The sequence below is a fragment of the Cervus elaphus genome, chromosome 29, assembly GCF_910594005.1.
Source record: "Cervus elaphus chromosome 29, mCerEla1.1, whole genome shotgun sequence".
Lineage (NCBI taxonomy): Eukaryota > Metazoa > Chordata > Mammalia > Artiodactyla > Cervidae > Cervus > Cervus elaphus.
The window spans coordinates 48,702,657-48,730,065 of NC_057843.1; the positions used below are offsets into that span (position 1 = coordinate 48,702,657).

The window sequence follows — 27,409 nt, forward strand, 5'->3', positions numbered from 1 at the left end:
AGCACCTCTTGTATGTGTGCATTTTTCTCTGCCTGTGAAATACTCATGGCATAGACAACTACAATCCAATATTTGGGAAAACAGGAATTTTGACTACCTTTATGCAGTCCTCCCTCCCTGGACTTCACTCAGTAGAGGATCCAAAATAATGGGAGCAAATTAATCTGATGGAAACTTATATTATACTTTGAAAATCAGAAATAACTTCTGGTACGTGGCATCTGCCTATTGGCTCTGTTTCCAAAGGGATGAAAGCAAAGGAGAATTTTGAAATGCAGAAATTGCAGGCAGCTATACACTTCTGGTGGGAGAAAATGATGTTCTTAAACTGCTTGATTGTGATCTAGCAAGTGCTGAATTCTTTTGTCTCAAAAAAGAAAAACCAGTGTTCCCCCTCCTGCCTTCCTTGCCTGGACAGCCCGTCACCCTCTCTTAATGAAACGGAACAGTTGATGCCTCTAACTCCTCTTTCATTTAATCTCATTAATGCAGTCTGTTGGGATTCTTGTTGTGGGGTAACATAGGGACAGTCGTTAGACCTCTAGTGAAAAGTGCAATATTTTCCTGTTAGACTTTTAATTGCGACATCAAAATGTGTGAGAACGAGCTCAAAACCAAAGCTGACGCCACTGGTGAGTTTTGCATTTTCTTCTTTCTTCTGATGCTTAGCTGTACGAACTATCCTTCAGCCAAGACAGTAAGCATGTATAAGCTCTCAGCAAAATAAAGTGATGGCTAAGTGTGGGAACAGTAAAATATTTTGACTTGAGCATGCATATGATAAACAAGTGACTTAAGCTTTATTTTACACTGGAGAACATCTTTGTATATAAATATTATCATATCCTAGAGCAAATAACCGGATGCATGAGTTTTAAGATTGAATTCATGTGGCCCATTACACTAACATGAGGTTAACAGTGTGAATATCCATGTCACAATTTTGTCCCTTTGCCATTCCTGTTGTTAAGTTCATTTTACTTTTCTAATTTTTAAAAAAAAATCAGTTTATCAATATATTATAGCAGGCACTTTCTCAAATGTAAGAAATCTGTTTTCAAAACAATTCTATTTGGTTGAATGATTATTAGCAGTCAGGTGGATTATGTTTGAGCTTTTCTTCTAAATTTTTCATATGTTAATACATAGTTCCCTAAGCACATATCATCTCATAACATAGATTATGTGCATTTATTTTAAAAATATTTCAGGGCAATATGATGCATGATTTATTGCCATTTTTTTTGCTAGTACTAGAACTATAGTTGGAAATATTAAGAAGTAAATTGATATAATCATTTGTTTCAAATAATATAACCTAACAACTGTTCAAAAATGTTACTAAGCAAATTAAAATGCCTAAAATATTATATTAACTCAGAAGTACATTTTTTTAAAATACTAAAGCTTCCTAGTGCCTGTATTTTTAGAAAAGAATAGATATTGTTTTAAGGCAATTATTCACTGATGTCAAAATATATATTTAAGGACTTTATTCATGACATAAGCCATTACAAGCAGATTGTAGTTCTGACATCATTGGAGTCTTTAGACAAATATTTATCCTTCCTACTGACAGATTTACTCAGGATATTGTTGCTATTGTTGTTTAGAAATTAATAACACTGGACGTATTAACATCAATGTACTTAATCCTCTTTGGGTCTGAATTACAATTAGCAGAAGCTAACAGGTAAACATAAATGTCCCTTTCTCCCTTGATTTGGTGTTTTAAAACAACATGAATTTGTCCTCTATTGTAAAATTACATCGAACACAGAATTTAATTTTTGGAGCTTATATGTGTATGGGCACTCACACACACACACACACACACACACACACACACACACACACACACACACACACTTCATTTTTTTAAATGAACTATATGAAAAAAATGTGCCTTACATTTTGCAAAGAGAACCAGATATTTTAATTTTGTTTTAAAATTTAGTGGAATTAAAAGGAATATTCCAGATTAAACCTGCAGGGTGTTTTGGTTTTTTTCCAGTTACTACAGTAGAAAATTTTGGTGCTGTGCTTAGCAACTGGTTTCACCAGTCTTTTTCCTCTATTATTTCTCCCCAAAATAGATATTTCTGCCTTGAATAATTCAAGCCTCTAAAGAAAACCTCCACTTTTTCCTACCAATTTAGACCACCTGGTAGCATCAGAATGCCTTTGGTAGACATTAATGTATAAGGAATACAGCTAACAAATGGAACAACCATAAACATCTCCATGGAAATGCTGTTAGAAGCTATCAAGCAATGATTATGAATCTGCTGCTTGTAGAAAAACAGTTCAAAAGAAACTTGCGAAAATGGAATGTGAAAATCACTGTATCTGTTCTTACTACTTGGTCATCGTTGTTCATAGAACTCCTTCCCCAGCTTACGTAAACACTGAATAAAGCTGTTAGGGATTACGTGCAGCATGCTGGATCTGATGAGCTCAAAAATAAGATAGCTTGGGTCCTATAATATTTAGGATTATGCTGGTAATCTCTTTAGGGAAAGTGTGCGGTATCAGCAGAAATGCACTTCAGTCTTCGCGGGAATGGGCACTAATAATTCTACATTTGTTGGGTAGCTAAACCTTTGCCTACCTTGATGTAGGGGCTTTGTGACATTTGTAATAGGGTGAAATCATAAGGGAGAGCTTCTGGAGTAACATCTTAAATTATCATTTTACCTCTAAAATAATTCCTCTTGCTACATACAAATGAGAATACATTCCTTTACATTCTAAGTGTCTCCCTTTTTGAAACAGGCTGCCTATGTAAAGATGAACTAAACCCAAAGATTTCTTTCTCCAAAAACCTCTGAACTTGTTCTCATGTCTAGAAATGAAATAAAAATTAAGGTGGTCTTTTCAATTCTATAATTTTTTTTAAGATTCAATTCAGAAACAATGCAGGCTGAATTGCAAATTTGCTAGAACATAAATGATGTTTATGTAATCTCAATGCAGAAACTCACAATATATTTTTCTTTTGTAGCATTGTCTGTGTTAAAAACAAAATCAAAGCTCTTGCAGTTAATCCAAAAAATGAGTTCCTAAAATCTTAGCTCTTATAGGATTAATAATCCCTGATGGCCAAGTGTCCTCCCTTAAGTGAAAGACCCCTCATGACATGCTGGACTGCCCATTCATGCAAATTTTCCCCTACATCAATCCTGTGATGGCAAGGAAAGTCTTTGGGGCTACTGGTAGTAATTGTTCTTCATCCATTTCATCCTCTTCTCCCCCACACCAACACACACAAAACTGGTGTAAATGTCTCATCTATGGTCTAAACTTGGTTTATGTAATTATTTGCTGTATCTATGGCTAAAGGTGTGTTTGAAAAACAGATTGTGTGTGTGTGTTTAGCTGCTCAGGTGTGCCTGAATCTTTGTGACCCTATGGACTGTAGCCCACCAGACTCCTCTGTTCACAGGATTTCTCAAGCAAGAATACTGGAATGGGTTGCCATTTCTTCCTCCAGAGGATCTTCCGGACCCAAAGATCAAGCCCTCTAGTCTCCTACACTGCAGGCAGATTCCTTACCCACTGAGCCATCTAAAAAAAACGGAAGTGTTTGTAAATATGAAAGAGGGATAAATTAAACTCTCTCTGTCTCTCTTTCTTTAGTCGCTAAGTCATATCTGACTCTTGCAACCCCATGGACTGTAGCCCGCCAGGCTCCTCTGTCCATGGGATTCTCCAGGCAAGAACACTGGAGTGGGTAGCCACTTCCTTCTCCAGGGGATCTTCCCCACCCAGGAACCAAACCCAGCTCTCCTGCATTGCAGGCAGATTCTTTACCAACTGAGCTAAGTTATACTACTGTTCAGTTTTTGACTATCCAAGCAAATTGTAGGACATTATGTGCCAATTAAATCAAGCATTTATTACATTAGTAAGAAGAATGTTACTATGATGCCAACATTCTGGTCTTATGTGGATATCATCCTCATGTAAGACAATAATCCACTCAAGTATCTCATGAGAGACAAGATGAGATGCCACATTTATTTCAAAGTTTTCTCTTTTCAAGAACAAAGGCATTGAATTGGATTTTGATCACTGTATTTTAGACTTTGTCTTCATCTTTTCCTCTGTAGTCCTGCCTTGTCTTTTTTTAAAAACACTTTAAGGGATTTAATCTTTACCACTATGCAGAAAGAAACTTGTTTTTCTTATTTTGAATTCTCTGAGAAAGTTCTGAGAATTTAAGGAGTGGTCTTCAACATTTCTATCAATGGAAAGAGTGAGAAACTAATATCACGTTCTTTCCACCCCATCGTGTACTTTCAGTTGCTTGGGGTTTTTTGGGTGTGTGTGAGTGTCTGTATCTGTGTGTGTGTGTTTAATTAGTGTTTTTTCAAAATTTGAATCCCTTACCTTCAAATATATATGTGTATTTTTTATTTTTACTTATTTATTTTATTTTTGGCTGTGTCATACAGTATGTGGGATCTTTGTTCCCCGACTAGGGGTCGATCCTGCATCCCCTGCATGGGAAGTTCAGAGTCTTAACCACTGGACTGACAGGAAAATTTTACCTTCAAATATATAATTTAGTGGCTTTGTTTTTATATTTCTCTAATACATCCCTTTTAATTGGCCTTTTCAAATATTCTTTTTTTTTTCCATTTATTTTTATTAGTTGGAGGCTAATTACTTTACAATATTGTAGTGGCTTTTGTCATACATTGATACGAATCAGCCATAGATTTACACGTATTCCCCATCCTGATCCCCCCTCCCACCTCCCTCTCCACCCGATTCCCCTGGGTCTTCCCAGTGCACCAGGCCCGAGCACTTGTCTCATGCATCCAGCCTGGGCTGGTGTATCTAGGATGAAACTTTTCAAATATTCTTGAAAAGAACGTAGTATAGGAACCACACCTTGGAGCACACTGAACAGTAAAACTGGGTTGACTCACATGGAACTGGCAGTGTTGCCTCTCTCCTTGCACAAAAAGGTGGCAAATTTATATGACTCAACCAGAGTCATATGTGACTATAGATAAAAGCATAATTATTTGATGATCCTAAAAGAATTCCGCTACTATTTATTTTTCATTTAACTCCATTAACTACCCTGTTCTCTTCCTAAGACCTGGCTCAAAAGCCACCTCATCCGCCAAATCTTGCCAGTTTTCTCTGGTTGAAACCAATGTATTTCTTCCTCCAGGTTTATTTAAGCATTCATCTCAGTCTGCCCTGTGTGGAGGTTTTGTAGACCTGTGTGCGGCTGTACAATCATTGTACTCACTTTGAAGATAGAAAGTTGGTTTGCATGTCTGTGATCTAAAACAAATATTTGCTGAATTGCCTTTGCTGGGCGGTCTCAGACAATTCTCACTACCTCCATTAAAAGAAGCACTTTTCAGTAATTCAATTATTTTTAATATTTACTAGAATTTTTAGTGCAGTTTTAGATTTATAGAATAATTGAGCAGAAGTCTACCCACCCTCTCATATACAATTTCCTCCATTATTAATAGCTTGCATTAGTGTCATATATTAATGAACCAATTAATTAGTCAACCAATACTGACTTGTTATTAACTATGTCCATAGTTTACATTAAGGTTCATTCTTAGTGTTGTACTGTTCTGTGGGTTTCTGTGAGTTTCAACAGATGCATAGACATGTATCCATCGCTACAGTATAACATAGAACAGTTCCACTACCCTAACAATTCTGTGTGTTTCACCTATTTGTCTTCCAAAGCTGGGATAACTGCTGTTGTTTTTTGTTTGTTGGTTTGTTTACTGTCTCTAGAGTTTTGCCTTTTCCAGACTGTCATAGAGTAAGTAGCCTATTCAGACTTCCTTTCACTTAGCAATATGCATATAAGGTTTCTCCTTATCTTTTCATGGCTTGATAGCCCATTTCTTTTTAGCACTGAATAATATCTCATTGTCTGGATGTACAATGGTGGGTTTATCCACTCACTTGTTGAAGGATATCTTGTTTGTTTCCAGTTTGGGGTAATTATGAATAAAGTTGCCATAAACATCCATTTGCATGTTTTTGTGTAGACATAAGTTTTCAACTCACTTGTAAGTACCTAGCAGAGGAATTGCCAAGTCATATGGTAACATCAAGTGGCTGTGTAAAAAACTGCCAACCTGTCTTCCAAAGTGGCTGTCCCATTTTGCTTTCCCACCAGCAACAAGTTCCCTTTGTTCTGCATCCTTGCCTGCATTTGGTATTGTCACTTTTTTTTAGATTTCAGTCATTCTAGCAACTGTGTAGTGGCATATCACTGTTAATATTAACTAATTAACATTAAAATATTAATATGTAATTCCCTAATAACATATGATGGGCTTCCCTGGTGGCTCAGATGGTAAAGAACCTGCCTGCAATGCAGGAAACCCAGGTCCAATCCCTGGGTCAGGAAGATCCCCAGGAGTAGCAAAGTGGCAGGCAACCCACCTCGGTATTCTTGCCTGGAGAATTTCATAGAGGAGCCAAGCAGGCTAGAGTCCATGAGGTTGCAAAGAGCACAGCTGAGTGACTAATACACAGTAACATATAATATTGAACATCTTTCTTTGGTGAGATGTCAGTTTTGATCTTTTGCCTGGTTTTTGAGGTTTAAGAGCTCTTTGAATATTGTGCATACAAGTCTTTTATCACATATGTATTTTACAGTATTTTGTCTCAGTCTGTGACTTCTCTTCATTCTCTTAATGCAATTAGATTTTTAACATAGAAAAGTTGTATTTTTTCATCTTCTGAAAGGAGAATTTTTTGCTCTTTTTTGAATTTTTCTCCAGGGAGTGAACTCTGCCTGGTCACTCTGAATCATCCACGTGACCTGGTGTGTGGAATTTCTCCATCTTGCCATCCATCCGTGAAAGTGGTTCTACATAAACCTGAACTTGCTATTGAAGTTTTCAGTTAAACAGGGACTAGAGAAAAGAGCTCAGAAAAAATTAAGGAACTGAAGAGAGGCAAGTTTTTTCGCTGAAGCAAAATACTGTTTTCTTCTTTTTGTAAATGGAAAACAGCTATCAAAACAGATAACATGCCTTTTTTTTCTTATATAAAGTTCTCTTCACAGAGAATTGGAGCTTAGGAGACAGACACCCTGAGAGTTCAATTGTAGAATGTCTTTCCTTTCTCTCTTTCAGAATTTCTCAAACTGTGCTGTGCATATGCATCACAGTAATACTTTTACAGTGCAGATTCTGATAATATTGGTCTAGAGTAGGACCTAAGTGCCTGCATTTCTATCAAGCACTCAGGCAACGCCACATCGCTGTTCGTCAGGGACCACATTTTGAGTAGCAGGTCTCAAGACAGCATTATGATAGAGGAGAGGAAGGTGATGAGTATCCATCATGACTGTTGAACTCTGTGTTAACCAATCTGCCTCCATGAGATGGGGCAGCTTTTCAAATGTTTTATTCCCAGAATTACCATGGGTAGCTAAAATGAGTTCATTTCTGTATCAAACGTAGCTTGACCCTCTTACCTTTAAAAAAAGAAGCAAACTTGGTGTGATTCAACTTTTAAAATAGAAGAACTGTTGTTTAATCTTCTCAGGCGAGACATTTTTGAACTGAGTATCGGGAGAATGAGCTAGCAGCCAGAACAGCTAACAGCAAGTCCGCAGAAGAGGAGAACACAGTACCATGAAGTGTTACAATATGCAAAAGATGTAGGCACAGCGGACAATCATTAGATCTGCAAAAGAACCTGAAAAAGGAACACTGGTTGGGAATACATGTAAATCCATGGCTGATTCATATCAATGTATGACAAAACCCACTGGAAAAAAAAATAATAAAAAAAAATAAAAAATAAAAAAGGAACACTGGGTATTCATTACAGTAATGCAGGATGTTTCTGGGAACACACATACACTGGCTTTTCTTTCTTCTGCCTTGTCAATTAATGACCAGTGTTTTTTGTAACTAATCCTTCAATTGTCCTACTGCCTTTTGAACAAAAGAGAAATGCCTAAAAGAAAATAGCAGAAGCTGCTTTCCCAGAATCCTGTGTTTTTAATTTCCCATAACGTCAGAGAAATTAAAATTTCTATCAGTTCTCATAGTAGCTACAACTGTAGTTACCTGGACATCATAGAACATTTGTTCTCAAACTTGAATGCTGTTCTGGAAGCTTGTTACAAAGCAAATTCTGTTGCAACTGGCCTGGGCAAGTCTTGATAGTCTGCAATTCTAACATGCTCCAGGTCCTTCCAGTGGTCTACAGACCCCACTGTGAGTGGGCATGGGACACTTCAGCTTTATATTTACAGATGGACACAATTAGCTCCTTTCAATCTGAATGATGTCAGGTCCTACACACACATTAGCTCGTTATAATTAAAACTTTGACAGGACAAGATGTACTTAATGGAAATTAATTGAAACCACTATGACGTATAAAAGTGATTTGCTTTGTTTCCAAGGGGATATTTAACTTTTTATCAATAATGCTACTAATAATAATACTAATTTCTTTCTTCATTCTTTGTTGGTCTCATTCTCTCTTGTTTCACTCTTCTGGGGAGTCTGAGGGCAAGTAGCTCTTCAAGGATAAGTGTTCAAATGCAAAAGAGAAATCAACTTCCTTCATGATAATCCTACAAATGATGCCTTTGAAAAAAATCACTTTTTGCCATTATCATATGATAGTAAGGTTTTTTTTTTAACTCTGGCTTCAGTGATATACAGTTTAGAGAAATACAGTGATATAAAAATAAATGTTATCTTTAAATCATTCAGAAGCTGTCTGTCAACTGAATGGAACTGAGGGCTCACAGAGACCACCACCCAGAATATACAGAGAAGAGCTTGAGAAGAAAAAGGGGCCTCAAATGCTGATAGGTGTGAGGGCATTCCAGTAGGATCTCAAGTACACTGAATTTCATGCACTATATGTGGTATTTTAGTAGGATGCTGGGATTAAGATGCTGTGTGCCCTGATGAGATAAATGAGAACACAAACCTGATCTAATATCAGGAATCTCTTCAAATCACCACATAGCATGATGCAAAGACAAAAACTCAAAGGCTTTTACTCTTTTCCAGAGGGTCTCATTTTTCTACACTTTCATCCCACCCCAATCTTTAGGCTGTTTTCTGATAAATCAAAGTTACAGTGGAACCAGATTTCAGGAATACCAGTTTCATCTTTGCGGATTGTTGCTATTTGATAGCAGAAAGTTCTGTACCTATTAGAGGTAAATACTTAATCTGCCAGTGAGAGAGAAGAGTACAAACAGGGATTTTAATTCAGATTGGCCACAAATGATACAATTTGAGTAGAAGATACAACTTGGGCTACTGAGACCATCTGCAAAAAAGATTTTTAACCAAAATGGTCATCTTTATTGGAAATTTTTACATATGCAAATTGGGCTTCACTCAGGCATTAAGAGTTCTTCCTGCACAGTCCAATTTTAGCATAACTGTAAAATTCTGGGAACCAGGATCTGACAGGCAAACCTAGTGTCCAGGAATGCAAGTTATCATAGCCTGGGTAGATGACTCTTATTTCCCTTAAGAAAACAAAAGATGCTGTAAGTATAGCCCCCAAATGAAAGCCAGAAAATACAGAGAGAAATACGGGTCACTCCTTAGTATTCTCAGATTCTGGCCTTATCCCAAGATTTGACTTCCTTTGCAGATGGTTTATGTGCTACGAAGAACACCTTGTTAATAATTTGATTCATTTAATTCTCAATGGGAGGCTTTTATCATATCAGAATCACCTGGGGGCCTTTTTCAAAATACATACCCACTCCAATCTTGAGAGATTTTTATTTCTTCTCCTCATCCCAAATACAGAAAATCAGTATTACTTAAAGCCTCTTTCATTAAAGGGAGTGTCAAATCTGTTGGTTGTATTGAAAAAAAAAAAAAAATTAGGACTAACTGCTTTAAAGAGTAAGAAAAATTATCTTTCAGTGTCCATAGAAAATATTTAAAAAGAAGGATGACCTGGACTCTGTCCTCAATGGATTTTAAATGCCCAGAATATAAAAATGGCTGGGTTGAGGTATAAGAGTTGGCATGGTAGAAAGGAAATGCCACGGGAGTACACACAGTAAAAAATGTTGCCTCCAAACAGAGGGTACCTAAAAGGTCCTTTATCACTATGATTCCTGATGGATGCTTTTAACAGTTATGGTATTTTGATGGATTAAAGTGATTCATTTTTCTAGTTAATTCATTAGCCTGGATTAGTTTATTTAACCTTAATACCTGGTATTACAGCAGGGGCTTCTGAAGGAGAAGAACTAAAGATATGTACATTTTGAGAAGCAGGAAGAATGCATGGTGACTTTGAGTGATGTTGTGGTAAGGCTCCCTAGGAAGGACCCTCAGGAGTATGCCAGGGTGAGAACTGCCATCTTCAAAAAGAGAGACAAATTTGGATTACTACCCAATTGTTGAATAGGGTTTGCCTGCCAACTCAGGGGATATTAAGTTAGTTGTACATCATAAACTATTCTAATATGAAGTAAAACATAAAATTATTTAACATCTGCCCTGACATTCCTTTGCACTATAAGAATGTCATTTCCAAAGAAAAGATATAGGATCATTTTTATAAAAAAAAGTTTAATTGGTAAATAAAAATTAACTCTAGTCTCCACAAAGCTTTACCAATAGAAAAATGTAAGTGAAAGGACAATATAAGAAATTGAAAACCTAATAAATGAGCATGTCTCAAGCCATCTCTCAGGGCATTTCAACTCCTCTAAATTTGTCTCTTAGAAGTTACTGTTGAATTAATCCTCAAATCCAGCAAAAGTATGGACATGAATTTCCTCCTCAGTCTCTATCACCTTCATTGTCACAGCTGGTGAGGTCCGGGCCACCAAGTCCTCGCTAGATATCCACTTTGAAACCATGATAAATAGTTTGTCATTAGATATGCAGCCACTGCAAGACAGTCACACAGGAAATGATGGCAAGTGTAACAGCAAGACGTTTAGAAATGGCAAACACTGAAGCAATGATCTGATGTGTTGTCCTAGTGTCTGAAGTACCCTGCCCTGGAGATGTGCTTTATAAAATACGTAGTGTGAACTATGAAGCTGTAGCTCCAAAGCAGTGTATTTTAAACGAGAGAAAAGGAAAAGGATTCATGCTTTAAATTATTGAAATTCACCTTCACCTATAAAAACCTCAGACGATCTATTCTACCATAGTAGATAAAAATGGTCATAGGTTTTCCAAACTGGTAACTCTCTTCCCAAATACAGCCTTACACAAACACACTTTTCAGGGACTTCTTTCTCTTTAAAAATACCGTTGAACTGTTTATGGTTCTTCAGGATTACATGTTGCGCTAGAATTATAAATATGTATAAATATGCAGATGCTCTATCGAATCATTCCTTATCCCATTTGTATTTCCGAAGTTGTGTAAGATAACCTTTGTGGCTTTCCAAAACATCTTCTCTCACCCCAGGGGGCAAATTACCTCTATTTTCATTTCCTTTAGAGTTAGATCATTTTATAATTAAGAACTTATTGAAGCAGATTCTCCCCACGTGTAAGTTACTCCCTGGGGAGTAATTTATGCAAAGAGTGCCTCTGACTTAATATCATATAAGCCTAACAACTGTACAATGGATACCTGGCATTTTTAGTCAGTTTTGCAATCACTGAAAAAAAATTCATAGTTGGAAATGTTATTCAAAAAAAAAAAAGTACAAATAACTTATAGTGTCATTCATTTGGGCTTTTTAATGGTAAGATTTTTAATAAAAGAATGTGTCTTATATTTTTTGTTAAAAAGCATCAGAAATACCAGCTAATGATGATGTTTTTGATTGCGATGATGAAGACTGACATTTTGTAGCTCTTTATTATTTACAAGGTAAAAATAACTCATTTAATCCTCACAAATCTATGAAGTTTGTCAGCTAAACTTTCTAAACCAGAAAACAATATCAGAATTTTTTTCCCTTGGTCCAGTCATTAACAGATTAGGGACTGGAATCCAGGGGAACAGAACAGAACAGAGTGATATAAAATCTCACATTTTTTTACTGTCACAGAATTTTGAAAACAAATACTAGTTCATATATAAGAAGAGAAGCAAATAGAAATACTTAGTCTAGTAAGTTTTTTTCCTTTGGATTTGTCTCCTCTTCTGATATTTTTATTTTTACCTCTTTAACAGCTACATTTGAATAATATAGGAATTCAAAATTGTATTTGTATTTTGTCTTTGTGGGAGGCAGTGAAAGGGTTACTGAATGACATATCAGGACAATCAGCTAGTTTCCAGTTGTTTTTTTCCAAGTCATCTTAAGAGCATCATTCATGACCTGAATCCTCAGTATTCTCATCTGAAAAATAGAGACATAACACTGAATTTTTTGCTTATAAAGATGATTTGAACTTCTTGTGAAATATTTAATTTAAAAAATGTACTGTGCTTCCCTAGGGCTAAGTACTTTTTAATACTTAAAGCTACATTATTTTTTAAAGTAGGGTGGTAAGAAAAAGAGGGTTATGTCATTGCATATTTGTTTTGCATATTCAAGGGTGAGAAACTGCCTAAAAGCATCCAAGTGGCAGATTGATGTATTTTGAAGCATATTTTGCATAATTATTTTAAATTGGGAGTGGGAATAGCAGATCTTCCTAGTGTGTGTAATTTTAACAACACTGAGAATACTATCAGAGACATGGGAACTACTACATTCTAAATAAAGTTTATATCATGGATTCATCCATAACCTCAAAGATGATGACTTAAAATCATCTTTCTAAGAGGTTCTATACGGGTTCTGTAAGACATGACACTAAATTGCACACATGCAAAATGGAAATCCTATGCCCTACCATATTCCACAAAGGAATTGCCTTATCAACCACCCATTTATGTTGTCTACTATTTAATCCTACACTGAAGGCTAGGAAGCTATAAGTCACCTTTGATTCTTCATCAGTTTCCACCTCTTTCATTTATCTTCCCACTTCTTTCATTGAGCTATCTTTATTTGCTGCTGCTTCTGCATTTATCCTGCTACTGAGGTAATTCATGCTTTCAGCTCCTGATACCCAAGTTGGGAATTTTAATTAGTCTTCCATTTGTTTCTGGTCAGCCTGCCAAATTTACCTTTCTAAAGTAACCAAACCACCACTTTCGCCATTTCTTCATTCACGTCTTTGGTTCCTTATAGCCAGTGATGTCAGAAAATTCTTCTGCCTGATCCCCAGGAACTTCATAATCTGATATCACCCCCTCTATCCAATTTTATGACCCAAGTTTCCATTAGAGCCAAGTTGCTTGGCTCAGTGATCACAAGCCACAATCATTCGGGGCCATCTTAATTCCATCCTGCTTGCAGAAATGCCTTTTGCCTCACACTTCCTACACAGTTTTCAAAATCAAAATATCTTTATCTCCAGTGAAATTGCTTCAGTCCTATTGAAGTAATAGTACTCACATGCTTTGGGCTTCCCAGGTGTCGCTAGTGGTAAAGAACCTGCCTGCCAATGCAGGAGACCGAGAGACTCTGGTTTGATCACTGGGTCAGGAAGATCCCCTGGAGGAGGGCATGGCAGTATTCTTGTATTCTTGCTCCAGTATTCTTGCCTGGAGAATCCCATGGACAAAGGAGCCTGGTGGTTGCAAAAGAGTCGGACACAACTGAAGTGACTTAGCATGTACCCATATGCTTTATCATTTTTCCCTTGATATCTCCATGTATTAATTTTGGTTTATTGATTAGATAATTGGTGTCATTAGTATATCTTATGTCAACAGCCTTTATTATTTTAGTGGATATATAGATACTCAATAAATATTGGACAGATTCTTTGTTGGCATTTTCATAAGTAAACCTCCAGCCATTTAGTATATGAAATCACCTCTACCCCTTCCAGTTTTGCTTTACTCATTTAAAATATCATTGAAAAAGGTAATGTGATCATTCTCAGTGACTTAAAATTTGAAGTACAAAAAGAAAACCGAAACCACAGGTTCAAGAGATTTTTAAGTCACACTACATGAAGTTCGAAAAGGAAAAAACAATGAAAGCAAAAGTCTAGAAAACTTCTAGTCCCTGGTTACATTTTCTAGGTTAAGGAAAACAAAGCAAAGAATGGTAAATGGATGCCCTTTATTTAAAAGGGATTCCCAGGTGCCTCAGTGATAGAGAATCCCTCTGCCGCATACAGGAGATGCAGTAGACACAGGCTAGATCCGTGAGTCGGGAAGATCCCCTGGAGGAGGAAATAGCAACCCACTTAAGTATTCTTACCTGGAGAATCCCATGGACAGAGGAGCCTGGCAGGCTACAGTCCATGAGGTCGCAGAGTCAGATACGACTGAGGGACTGACCACCACCAGGTTACTTAGAAGAAGCTCAGAGCAGCCATTCAGATGGAATAGGTGACCCTACACCCCACCCCCAAACACTGAGTCTTCAACACTGAGTCTTGGCAGGAGAAGTGAGGAGGGAGATGGGAGGGTGAAAGGAAGACAATTCTGGAAGCTCAAAACTGTCTGTTTTCCCCTTTCAGCACAAATTGAAGTGATACCATGCAAAATTTGTGGCGATAAGTCCTCTGGGATCCACTACGGAGTCATCACGTGTGAAGGCTGCAAGGTACGGGCCTTAACAAGGCAAAGCTGACAGTGTCTGTGTTGGCCGCAGGCATCTGTGTGCGTCACAATGCAAGAGGTGACAGCTTTTGAAGGCCTGCTAAAGGATTCCTATCCTGCTGCTGACACTCAGGAATTCTTGTTTGGTGGTGGGTGGGTTGATTTTCTGTTATTTGGCCTTTCACCTTTTTGTCATTGTCTAACTCATCAGGAGCTGCTTAGAAATGGATTGCTATTTAAAAGCCTCAGTTATTCACATTTACCAAAATATAAATACTGATGTGCTGTACTAACAGTCTTCTGTCGAATAAACTCCAGCACATTTATATCAACATTAAAGTTTAAAATAAAGACTATAAGTTAAAGCTGTATTTATTTATCTGCTTGAGAAAGCAGTCAAGGTAACATTTGCAATACGCTTGTGACTATCCTTTATTCTCATATTTCAGAAAAAAAAAAAAAACTAGAAGGATGAAATCTTAAAAGTGGAGCAGATAACCTCTTGTCAGTTAAAAATAATCTGCCTCAATTTCATCAAAGAGGTCCTGAGCTATTAACAAGATTATGTCATATGGCCAGTATCACTGATCTAGTTCATGAGAGAACATGAACAAACATGTTTGTTTTTTTTTTTATTCTCAGTCCAGTGTTCCCCTCCACGACAAATCCAACTAATTCTTCCAATTCCTATAAGCAAGTTGATTTTTAAAATCTTAAAACTGGAGGAATAGCAGTTAACATAGACTAATCTTTAAGAGAAATTTGAAATTTAAGAGTAAATGTTTAAACTCAATCCTTAGAAGGTAGGAAAGATGAGAGACTAAATATCAAGGGGAAAATGAAAACAGTTCTACAACTAATTTTAAAGGGCACTGTGTAACCAGAACAAATGAAATGAAGCTATAGTCCAGGAGGGGAAATCGATAGACTGGCAAAGTTACAAGCAAAAGCAATTATATTTTTGATCAAAGATGCAAGCTGAGTGAATCATTAATTTAAGGTCAGTAGAATGAAAGAGATGTGGCACAATCACAGATTCTAAGAACCACCCTTAATCTTATAAGACGTTCAGATATAAATGAAACAAAACATACTGAAACTCAGATAGTCATGCTATGTGAAAAATTGGCAGTATCTTCATAACAGTCTCGAAGAAGTATAATTCCTGGAATTGAAACTGGAAGGAAAGGAAAAAAAAACAAAACGAATAAATGAGAATAAAGTCAGGAGAGGGAATGCAGAAGGGGAAGAATAACACAAATGTACTAACCCAGCAACATACCAACCTGCTCTAGAGGTGATAAGCAATAATCCATGTTTGAATATCATGAGATGTGCCTTGTATTCTGTTCTTCTGCAGACTTATAATTCAGAATTGCATGTTATCCACCTTAATGTGCCTCAACTTATCTCATGAAACAGTAAAGCAAAATTACAGATCAGCATTTTGTTTTACCCTCTTAGAATAAGTTAGTACTTCCTCCAGGCAGATAGACAATTTTCTTCATAAAAAAGAATAATTTGGGAATCAGACCCCTCTCCAGTGAAATCACTCCCAAACTGTGTAAGTTTATTATACAATTTTAAGAGCTCTGGTCTAGTTTATACACCATCCATGGGAAAAAAAAAAGGGGACTTCCCTGGTGACTCAGATGGTAAAGAATCTGCCTGCAATACCAGAGACCCAGGTTCAATCCCTGGGTCAGGAAGATGCCCTAGAGAAGAGAATGGCAACCCACTCCAGTATTCTTGCCTGGAGAATTCCATGAACAGAGGAGCCTGACAGGACACAGTCTATGGAGTCGCAAAGTGTCAGACAGAACTGAGTGACTAACACCATCATCATGGTGATGGTGATTTTAGACCACTGTCAAAGTGGAAATGTTTTGTTTCATTGTATACAGCTGGATTTATAAATGTCTGATTTCAAAATATGAATCTGTGGTCATGTTAAGAAGCTAAACAGTTTTAAGCAGTAATTTTTAAACTATTGAACTACTTAACAAATATATTCCAACAGGTCAATAGCCAAGAACAAGTGTTTAGGATCCTGTCATCTTTTCTATTTAAAGAAGGAACCCACAATCAAAGAATTTGTGTTTGTTATTTTGAAGCATATTCTGAGGTTTTAGTCAAAATGACATTGTACATCACACAAATTTTTTTATTTCATGGAAAAACCCACATTTGTAAATATGCTACATTTTTCTCCAAATAGCAAACTCAAGAAATTCTGCTCAGAATAAGATATCAATGTCAGCACATTTAGTATCAACCTCTGAATTTTCATAATCCTGTTTTCGGGTCAACATAAACAACCCACATTAAAAAAACATCATTTCAGCGTGTGCACTTGTTCATATTCCTTTTCATTCAATAAAAATTTAAAATGAAACCTCCTTTTCATGCCAAAAATCTCATTTGCAATAATGAGCAACAGATAAGCAAAAAATGCCTTACAATTAATGTCAAATTGGCCTTAAATTAGGGCTGTAGCTGTGACTTCAAAAAAAGTCTTTTCTGTCAACTCCTTTGCTAAGTGGCACTTAGAGTATCCACAGATAAAAACCGCACAATTTTTTTGTAAAATGTAAATTCCAAGTCATCTTTAATCAGGACCAATGGACTGAGGTTATGCTTTCTGACAGCTTTCACGGTAGATGAAGTACATCATTTCAATCCCCGGGGGCTTGGATGTGATCTCTTGTTTAAGGGCTCTGTGAATTCTTCCAAACTGGACAGTTGGATATCTTATTTTGCCACCACTGGTCCATTAAATAAATAATACACTTGGAACTGTGGGGGCAAAATTAGTCCTTGTTGAATGGCTTGGGGCTTATAAACACAAAACCTTATAGAGGAGATACTTGGCCATGCTTCATTTTCTGAGTTTTTCACAAGATTGGCCAAGCTCTCTGTTGCAGGGCTTTGCCAAGCCATATGGAAGCCCAAGACAAAAGGAAAATTGATAATTTAAATTCTGCTTTTATTTAAATTTTGAGGGGTTTGCATTAATGTTGATTTTTAACATTTAAAATCAGTGTTAAAATATTTATCCTGAGTGCCACATCTTTTGGCAACCCTTAAATATGTGACCAAGATGGTTGCCTCACCAGCCTCACCCTAGTCCCAGCCCTGCTCTATCCTCCCATTGATAGTTGAGGAAGCATGGAAGCTGTTTGACAGAAGAAGTCAGGTGTCCACTTCCAGACCTCTCAGCAAGATGGGCATCGTGGGCGTTGGGCAGCCCTCCTGAACCTTTTCTAGGCTTCCTGCTTCCAAGAGAGGATACTATGTGTTATCTTTTCCTAACATTTCTCTTGGTAAATCTATTTGTTTGTAGCACTTTGCACCTTTGCTGTTTTGCAATTCAAGAGCAAGGAGTGATGAGGAAAACATTAAATAGGTGAATGAAAGGGTGAAGGAAACTTTCATATCTCTGGAGAAAATGTTTATTTAGGATTTTTGCTAAGATAACTAACGTGGGTTGTAGCCAAAGAATTAGGGGGAAAAAAAAAAACAATAAACTTAGCTGTGGATTTATTTATAAGGGTGATGTATGGTCCAAGGCAGCTCATTTTGTACCAGAAAGACCTAAACTTACTTGCTTGAGGACCTTCTATGTCACTATAGTCTGAGACAGTAACCGGGATGGGTTAATTGTGACCACACCGGATCCACTTCTGAGGCTTTAGCGTTTATTGTGCCCTTTTGTCATTAGAGGCACACATGATGGCCTGCCTCAGGGAGACGTGCCCTCCTCACCAACACCCCCACCCTTGGGCTAGGGTGCCTTTGTTTGACTCACAGGAAGATAGCCTGACCCTGCCTGCCTGTGAAGGACTGGGATAGTCTTGAGTTCTTTGTGTGGGAAATGGCCTCCAACATGGCTTGGCTCAGAAATTCACATTTGGGGGACCGGAATCACAGATATCTGTGGCATGTTTGTTTATTGATATGACAGGAGATATTCCATTTTACACCACCCAAGAAATGACTGTAAGGAAGTGAAACTAACACATCGGCCTGTCTGAGACTTGCCATTCTAAGAGATAGTTGCAAGAATTAAATTGTCTTCTTACTTTGTTTCCTTACCTCCACCATCTCTGATCCATAAAAGAACCTGGCATCCAGGCCCAACAAGATGGTTATTTTGAGATGCTACTCTGCCATCTTCTCTGTTAGCTGGCTTTCCAAATAAAGTTGTATTCCTTGCCTCAACATGTCGTCTCCTGGATTTATTGGCCTATTTTGCTGCAAACAGAGAGAGCTTGGACTCAGTAACAAGATCAAGCAGAAGACATTCATTCAGCTTTTACTTATTGTTTATTTTTCAATTGGCAGTTTATAAACCATATTTCCTTTATTCAAAAGATGTGGTTGACCCTAAGGTACATCATTGGTTAGAAATACAACCTTCCAGATACATTCTGGCCAAATACAAAAATTTCCAAATGGATGAAAATGCATCTGAAGAACTAGGAAGATAGTGGCATCCGTTGAAGCCACACTCCTCAGTACCCCAAGTTCCTCACTCACACAGCCTTGACATAAGCCTGTGTTATTGTCCCAGGTGGTGCTAGTGGTAAAGAACCTGCCTGCCAATGCAGGAGACTGAGAGACATGTGTTCGATTCCTGAGTCAGGAAATCCCCTGAAGGAGGGCATGGCAACCCATTCCAGTATTCTTGCCTTGAAGAATCCCATGAACAGAGGAGCCTGGTGGGCTATGTTCCATAGAATCACAAAGTCGGACACAACTGCATTATCCCCAACAAGCTTTGTTGTATGTGACACTCTCCTCTGCCACTCTTTTTTCACTGCTCTCTGGGAGCAGGAACTCTGTTCTGTTTTACTTCACACAGAACAGCAAAGATGTCTTTAGTAAATATTAATGAATGAATGAATGATACCTTCATATCTTGGCAGAGAGTCCACATTTTCGCCAATAGAAATGTCTGTAAGCTATTCAAGGAGAGGTAGCCAAAGAGTTTTAAAAATTGAAGTCAGTTACTTTCACTGTAGTATATGTTAATGGTCCCTTCTCATAAATCTACCTCCCTCCCATTCTCTCTCTCCCTCTAGGGATTCTTTAGGAGGAGCCAGCAGAACAATGCCTCGTACTCCTGCCCGAGGCAGAGAAACTGTTTAATTGACAGAACCAACAGAAACCGTTGCCAGCACTGCCGACTGCAGAAGTGTCTTGCCCTAGGAATGTCAAGAGATGGTAAGGCATTGCCTTCCTATTTCTTACTTAAAGGCTTTCAAATGGATGCTTTGCTGGAATCTGTTTAAAGGGTTGGAAGAATTCTAGACAAAAAGAATTGGGGATCCAAAGTAAAGAAAGCTACATGCTGGCAATGTATTAAGAGGAAAAGTAAGAGCACATAAATATATAATTTTGCCTATGAAATAGGAAGAAAGGAAAGACTTTCCTGTATCTCACTGAGCAACCTGTGCTAACTAGATTAGGTGAAAGCCACATAGAGTGAAAGGTGACCACTTCTCCAGGTTTCTCTGTGAATGAGGGATTTCCTGGGATGTGAGATTTTCTGAGCTAAAACTGGAAAGTTCCAGGCAGACCTGGACCACTTGGGTAAATCTGACTAGTGCGCAAGTCGCTTATTTTGTGGAGATGCTAAGGAACAAAACTTGCTTCCATAGGAAGGCCAAAAGCTCCATCAAAGAATGTGGCCTATTCAGATGAAGATAGCAGAGGCTGTAGAAGAACTCTATGTCTTAGAAGGGTTGTGTAGATGGTGTCCTTCTCAGAATAGACTCAAGTGTGCACTTTATCATCACACCCAACCCAAATGGGTGGCTTGGCACCTTCTTAGATTAATGAAAGAGGACAAATAAGCTCACACAAAGAATTTCATCTAGCTTTGCTTCCATTTTTAAGTATTCAGCTAAACAAATTCCACACTGACACTGGCCATAGCACTCCTATATTGGATTATGAACAGCTCTGAGTCCTGGGGTCATTTCTGTCTAGTTCCCACTGAATCCTCAGGATCTGGTTAAAAGCAGGCACCTAAGTGTTTGCTGAATGAATCATGAAAATACTTTTTATGTAGAGCCTGAGACACAGACAAAGTCCCTGATACTTATTCTCTCTATGTGAATCATTGTGATTTCTGTGTCTCTGGTCACACTTCCTCTAATGAAGTTCGAGGTGGTATGGACAAAAAAAGAAAAAGAAATATTTCTAGATTTTAAAGAAATTTAGCTAATTGCCTTCACTGTCTCTTAGTATAAAGGGATTTATAAGCTATTAAATAAATTCAGGCCTTTTGGTCATTTGGATAAATTTAGCTCTGCTTAGAAGATACTTAAACATATACACTGTTTACTTCTTAGCTTGCATTCTCCAGATAGTTGCATCTTGAATTTTTCTTACCATTTCTCTAATTTCCAGCTCACCTAAATTTGTCTTGGACAAAAGTATACCAATAAGATATATTTGACTCAAAAAATAAAAAGAATCTGATCTTGAGCCCTTCAGTTTATAGGTAGCTTCTAGAGCTACAGAGATTAAGTTTCCAAAACTTTTCTATTAGCTTATCTTTTCATCTGTTTTTCTAAATTTGCTAATCACATGCATTTACTCTTTAGGGTAAATTTGTAGCCCCGTGTACTTATACATTACTAAAGGAAGAAAGTGTAAGGTAGGGGTTAAATGATTTTCAGAATTTATTTAGTGAAATTCTGTGGGAACTTGAGTTGATGATTTTGTACTTCATTTTTATAATTTGGAGGTGGCATAATAATTGACAGTATCTGAAAAGCTCCATTAACAATTATACAGAGAGACTAACCCACTGAGAAAGGGTGCTTCTTCCCACAGTAAAAGGGAGCATGTGTTTGGAATGAGAGGTCACGTTGGTGTGGGCTGGTGAGCAGAATCATGGGCAAGGGGTGGGTATTTGGTCCAATGCAGATTTAGTGACATCAGCCTACAAAATCTAAGAGATTATCTGAATCTCACAACATAAAAGAAATATATTGGTAGGGGAAGGATTGTTTATGGCTAGAGCCACAATTCCTTCTCAAGGGGGAAGAAATTTACTGCAGCATAAACTTCTATGCAAGTAAAAGCAATACAGTACCTAAGGATGCTGAGGATTAAGAATAATGATCCTTCTTGATTTTAAGTCTAGAAACAATCCTGAGGCTTCCAGGAACATCTTCCAAATTGCCTCCTAAACATGTCTTATGCCAAACTGATGATGAGAAGAAATACTAAGGGGTGATAGAAGTGGTTGGGAATGAGGAGAAGGAAGTACAACAGAAGGAAAACATTATTCTTTCTAAGGGAAAACAAATTCTTCTTTATCATTTGTAGAGAGGAAGTTTGTTATAAGCCTTGAATATAAAGGGTACTTTATAAACTAAGTAAGTCACACTAATACTTGGGAATGGACTTCCCAGGCGGCACAGTGGTAAAGAATCAGTCTGCCAGGGCAGGAGACACAGGAGACATGGGTTTGATCCCTGGGTCAGGAAGGTCCCCTGGAGTAGGAGATGGCAAAAATTTCAGTATTTCTTGCCTGGAAAAGCCTATGGACAGAGGAGCCTGGAAGGCTACAGTTCAGGGGATCACGAAGAGTCGGACATGACTTAGCCCACACACATGTGTCAAGTTCAATACCTGGGAAGCTAAATAGGGTTTATCTCCTATTGATTAACAATGCCTAGTATGTGGAATCAAAGAATTACAAAGTCCTGAGGTTATGGTTGATTAACCATGTCTATAAGCGCTCAAGAATGAGAGGTGGAATGTCTTCTGCCACTAATTTATTATAGCTACCTTCTGCAGATGAAGCAAGCATTTTCAAAGTGCTTTAGCAGTAGTACCAGCAGCCATAGTAAATTGTCTCACATCAAACTTCTTTCGACATAACACCCCATTCAGCTTCCCTCAGACATAAAGTGGCATCTTCATTTTGATGTCTTGGCATTTGCTTTCTATAAGTTATACCTGTCTCCAAGAGTATTTACTTCACTATAGCTGGTCACTGAAACAACTTGACTACTAGCAGACAGTTTGATATAACTGTTGACTCCACTGGACTTTCATTTTCTCCTGAACTTCAGCTTCTTTAGTGGTAGATTAGCCACGGCAGGTATATGAGTAGAAGACAAACTCATCAGTAACAAATTTGCTCAAATTTAGCATTGGCAAAGAATCAAAAGTCAAATCCACCTGGCAAACATAGAAGTGTTTATGTGTATTAAAGGGTGAAGGTATTGCATGTACATGTATGTGTGAAGTGATGGCATGTATATAACCCACGGAATCTTCTCCACCATTGTATTTATTTCTTTTATAAGTGGACCCTTCACAAATGTTAGCTACAGGAATCTTCCGTGTAAACTATTTCCAGTTGTATTAGTACTACTTTTCAAAAAATATACAGAAAAAGTTTTTGTATCAGTAGGAAGAAACTGCACCCCAAAAGGAAAACATGGTAATTACCTTGCAATAATTAAGTATGTGTCCTCCAAATGGCATGTCTCTATGAAAACATGAAAACTGCCTACAGGGGCAGGTGTCACAGGTTTGGCTTCTTCTTATCCAGCATGGTATTGTCCAATATGTCCAATCCGCATGTCACTATTTAAATTTAGATTTGTTAAAATTAAATAAAATTTAGACTTGTGGACACAGCAGGGGAAGGAGCAGTGGGACAAACTGAGAAAGTAGCATTGGAACATATATATTACCTTATGTAAATCAGATAGCTCATATGTAAAACAGGAAGCTCACCCCAGTGCTCTGTGACAACCTAGGGGGTGGAATGGGGTGAGGGGTGGGTGGGAGGTTCCAGAAGGAGGGAACATATACATAATTATGGCTGATTCACATTGTTATATGGCAGAAACCAACACGACATTCATTGGAAAGCAATTATCCTCCAATTAAAATTTTTTTCAAATGAATTTTTAAAAAATTAAATAAAATTCAAAATTCAGTTCTTTAGTCATACTAGCTATATTTCAGGTGCTCAAAAGCCACATGTAGCTTGTGACTACCACACTCAAAAGCACAGGGAACATTCCATTATCACAGGATGCTCTATTGGAGTAGAACCTGAGGAGGATGAGAAAGAATATTTCAAAATTATAACTAGCTTTTGATAGACGGAATTGGATTATTTCTACAAATCTTAAAGCACTATAAAAAAGGCATATCCTTGACATTTAAATGTTAAATTAAGACCAGTTTCCTTGATAAGTAGTGCGATATAAACATAAAGAGCTTCACAGCCAAAGATAAAATAATTTTTAAAATGACTATGGAAAGTCATAGATGATAGTTCAACAACTGAATTCCTCTTGAAACAAAAAAACTTGTGTCTAGTTGTGTGGTAGGAAGCAGTAATCTTTGAAGAAGCAGCGGCTTCGTTTTATCGTTGTTGTTTAGTCGCTAAGTTGTGTCTGACTCTTTGCGACCCCATGGGCTGCAGCACACCGGTCTTCCCTGTCCTTCACTGTCTCCCAGAGTTTGCAACTTTGTTTTATAATTACTCCAAAAACTTACATTCCATTTCAAATCCTACCATTTCAAATAGACCTGAAAACGTTTCCAAGACATTTGCGTAAAGTTCTTTGCTACTGTGGGATCAAAATCAGGTTTAAGAGCACATCACAAGCAAATACTATCATTGTTGAATATTTATGAAGCACTTGCAATGTATACAGAACTGTGCTAGTTTCTTTGAGAGCTAGCAGTTTAACAAGTGGCTGCCTCCATACTCAAGTGAATCTCATTAACAGAATAATTCAAATTTGAGAGGGGCAAACACTTAAAACACGTGCTGTACTGATTAATGGGTAGTGGAAAGAAGAATGCTATTGCTTGTAAATATATAATAGTAATATAGCCTTTGCTAAAAATAAGCCTATGAATACAATAAATATATTTACAAATAGTGAGAAGGAATTTTTTATTTATTAGGGAAGTTCAGTAAGCTTATTTTGGCAAGTGCTGTAATTTTTTTTCCCAAATATGTCACCACTTACTATAGAAAGGAACATAAAACTGAAAAACTGGCTCATCCGTGTTTCTGAAATGAATGCAACATTTATTCTAAACTAATATTGAAGCCATTGTCAGCAAAGTCCTTGATTTGGGATGAAGACTGATAATTTCAAAATGTAGTGGAACTTTAAGTTTTTTCTTTGAAAATATTTAAGTTGTTCAGTGACTTGGTAAGTCAGTTTTTTGGAAGAGGCATAACAGCAGAATTCTGAACCTAAAATTGTTAAATGTAGGTTCTTGTCTGGGTTCGTTCCCACATCTTTTATCAGCTGCAGGTTAGTTCTACAATTAGGAAGTGTAGTTGGCTTTGACTGAGATGGCTCTGTCCTGTTTCACATCTCTTATCCTCCAGCAGACTAGTTTAGGCACTCAATCACACAGGCACTGTTTAAGCCTCTGTTTGTGTTGTGTGTGTGCGTGCATACCAAGTCGTTTCAGTCATGTCTGACTCTTTGCAACCCCATGGACTGTAGCCTGCCAGGCTCCTCTGTCTATGGGGATTCTCCAGGCAAGAATACTGGAGTGGGTTGCCGTGCCCTCCGCCACAGGATCTTGGTGACCCAGGGCTCGAACCTGTGTCCACTGTGACTCCTGCACTGTAGGCAGACTCCTCACCACTGAGCCACCAGGGAAGCCCTCCGTGCGTGTGTCTGCTTAGTCACTCAGTCGTGTCCAACTCTTTGTGACCCCATGGACTGTAGCCCGCCAGGTTCCTTTGTCCATGGGGATTCTCCAGGCAAGAATACTGGAGTGGGTTGCCAGGTCCTCCTCCAGGGGATCTTCCCAACCCAGGGATCAAACCCAAGTTTCCCACATTGCAGAGAGATTCTTTACCCCCTGAGCCACCAGGAAAGCTTACATACATCAATATCCCATGGGCCCAGAGCAGGACCCTGAGCCAAAGCGGTGGAGCAGGATGCCTGCACAGAATAAAAGGGCAACGCAAATTTATATGAGAAAGAGAAGGCAAATAGGCAAAAAGCATCAGGGGTGTTAAAGCAGCTGATCCACTACAATATCTGTTTCACCCAGCTTGCTTAGTTGCTCAGGCTCCTCTGTTCTTGGGGATTCTCCAGGCAAGAATACTGGAGTAGTTTGCCATGCCCTCCTCAAGGAGATCTTCCCAACCCAGGGATCAGACCCAGGTCTCCCGCACTTCAGGCAGATTCTTTACCACCTGAGCCACCAGGAAAGCCCAAGAATACTGGAGCAGGCGTCCCTTCTCCAGGGATCTTCCCGACCCAGGAATCAAACTGGGGTCTCCTGCATTGCAAGCAGATTCTTTACCAGCTGAGCTACCAGGGAAGCCTGTTTCACCTACAGAGTATAGAAATCTAAAGCAAGGAGGTTTGGAAAGATGTTTAAAAAGAGATACTACAATTGCAGCAATATTTACAATAGCCAGGACATGGACGCAACCTAAATTTCCATCAATAAAGGAATAGATAAAGATGATGTGGTACATATATACAATGGAATATTACTCAGCCATTAAAAGGAACTAAATTGTGCCATTTGTAGAGATAGGGATGGACCTAGGGATTGTCATACAGAGTGAAGTCAGTCAGAAAGAAAAAAAGCAAATATTGTGTAATAATGCTCCTATGTAGAAAAAAGATACAGATGTACTTATTTGCAAAGCAGAAATAGAGACTCGGATGTAGAGAAGTGAAGGCAAATGATGTGGCTTACTTAAAATCGTGTTTCTCACCCAGTTCTACATCCTTGGTCTTACCCAACCTGCTATTTAGAAAATAGTGAAATTATAGGGTCTTAGCTGACAATCCAGAGATCCTAACACTTAGGAGGGAAGTTAATGATGAGTGTTGGTTGACATTTGAATAGATAGTATGTGGTAGTTTGAGATTTTTGTGAATTTTGTTTTCCCCACAAGTAAGAAAGAACAAGGAAGCGTGCCTTCTAACTTCATGGCAATGGGAAATACATCTATGAGTATTTCAATTTCTCCCTAGCTTAGACTTAGTTCTCACTATGCACATAAACCATTACAGACAGCCCTGAATATAACCTTTCATCAAATGTGGAGTGTAAACCAAGGGACTCAGGGGCGACGGGACTTGGACTCTGTGCATTTTATGGTGGTGAGACAGTCATCGTGAGCTCTTGAACTCCCAGTGGTTAAGGAGAGAGATAACCACAAGTGCGGTTTTCGACTTTTGTCTCCCGCCAGCTGTGAAGTTCGGGAGGATGTCCAAGAAGCAGAGAGACAGCCTGTATGCCGAGGTGCAGAAGCACCAGCAGCGGCTGCAGGAGCAGCGGCAGCAGCAGGGCGGGGAGGCGGAGGCCCTCGCCCGGGTGTACGGCGGCGGCCTCAGCAACGGCCTCGGCCCCCTGAGCAACGAGGCCAGCGGCACATACGCCAATGGGCCCGTCATCGACCTGCCCAAGTCCGAGGGGTACTACAACGTGGACTCCGGCCAGCCGTCCCCCGATCAGTCAGGACTTGACATGACTGGGATCAAGCAGATAAAGCAAGAACCTATCTATGACCTCACATCCGTACCCAACCTGTTTACCTATAGCTCTTTCAACAACGGGCAGTTAGCGCCAGGGATAACAATGAGCGAAATCGGTAAGTGGACATCTTCCAGCGCGTTTTTGGAAATTCTGCTTTGAAGTGGCCTTGGTCCTATTTAGTAAGATCATTTTCTTAGGTCTAAGGTGAATCACTTGCTTTCATGACTTCTAACGAGAAAACGAATTGATTTTAAAATATAGTCTAATAACTGTCATTGTTCCCAAGGCCCAT

General features: G+C 38.3%; 1 protein-coding gene across 1 annotated transcript in view; it reads left to right on the plus strand.

Moving 5' to 3' along the window:
- Positions 1-534: 534 nt before the first annotated feature.
- The window catches only part of RORB (RAR related orphan receptor B), a 63,134-nt gene continuing 36,259 nt past the window's right edge, over positions 535-27,409 (plus strand). The window contains exons 1-4 of the mRNA XM_043891412.1: positions 535-632; positions 14,514-14,599; positions 19,680-19,821; positions 26,831-27,232. Coding sequence (XP_043747347.1) covers positions 593-632; positions 14,514-14,599; positions 19,680-19,821; positions 26,831-27,232 — 670 coding nt within the window. The 5' untranslated portion in view covers positions 535-592. The remainder of the gene's footprint in view (positions 633-14,513; positions 14,600-19,679; positions 19,822-26,830; positions 27,233-27,409) is intronic.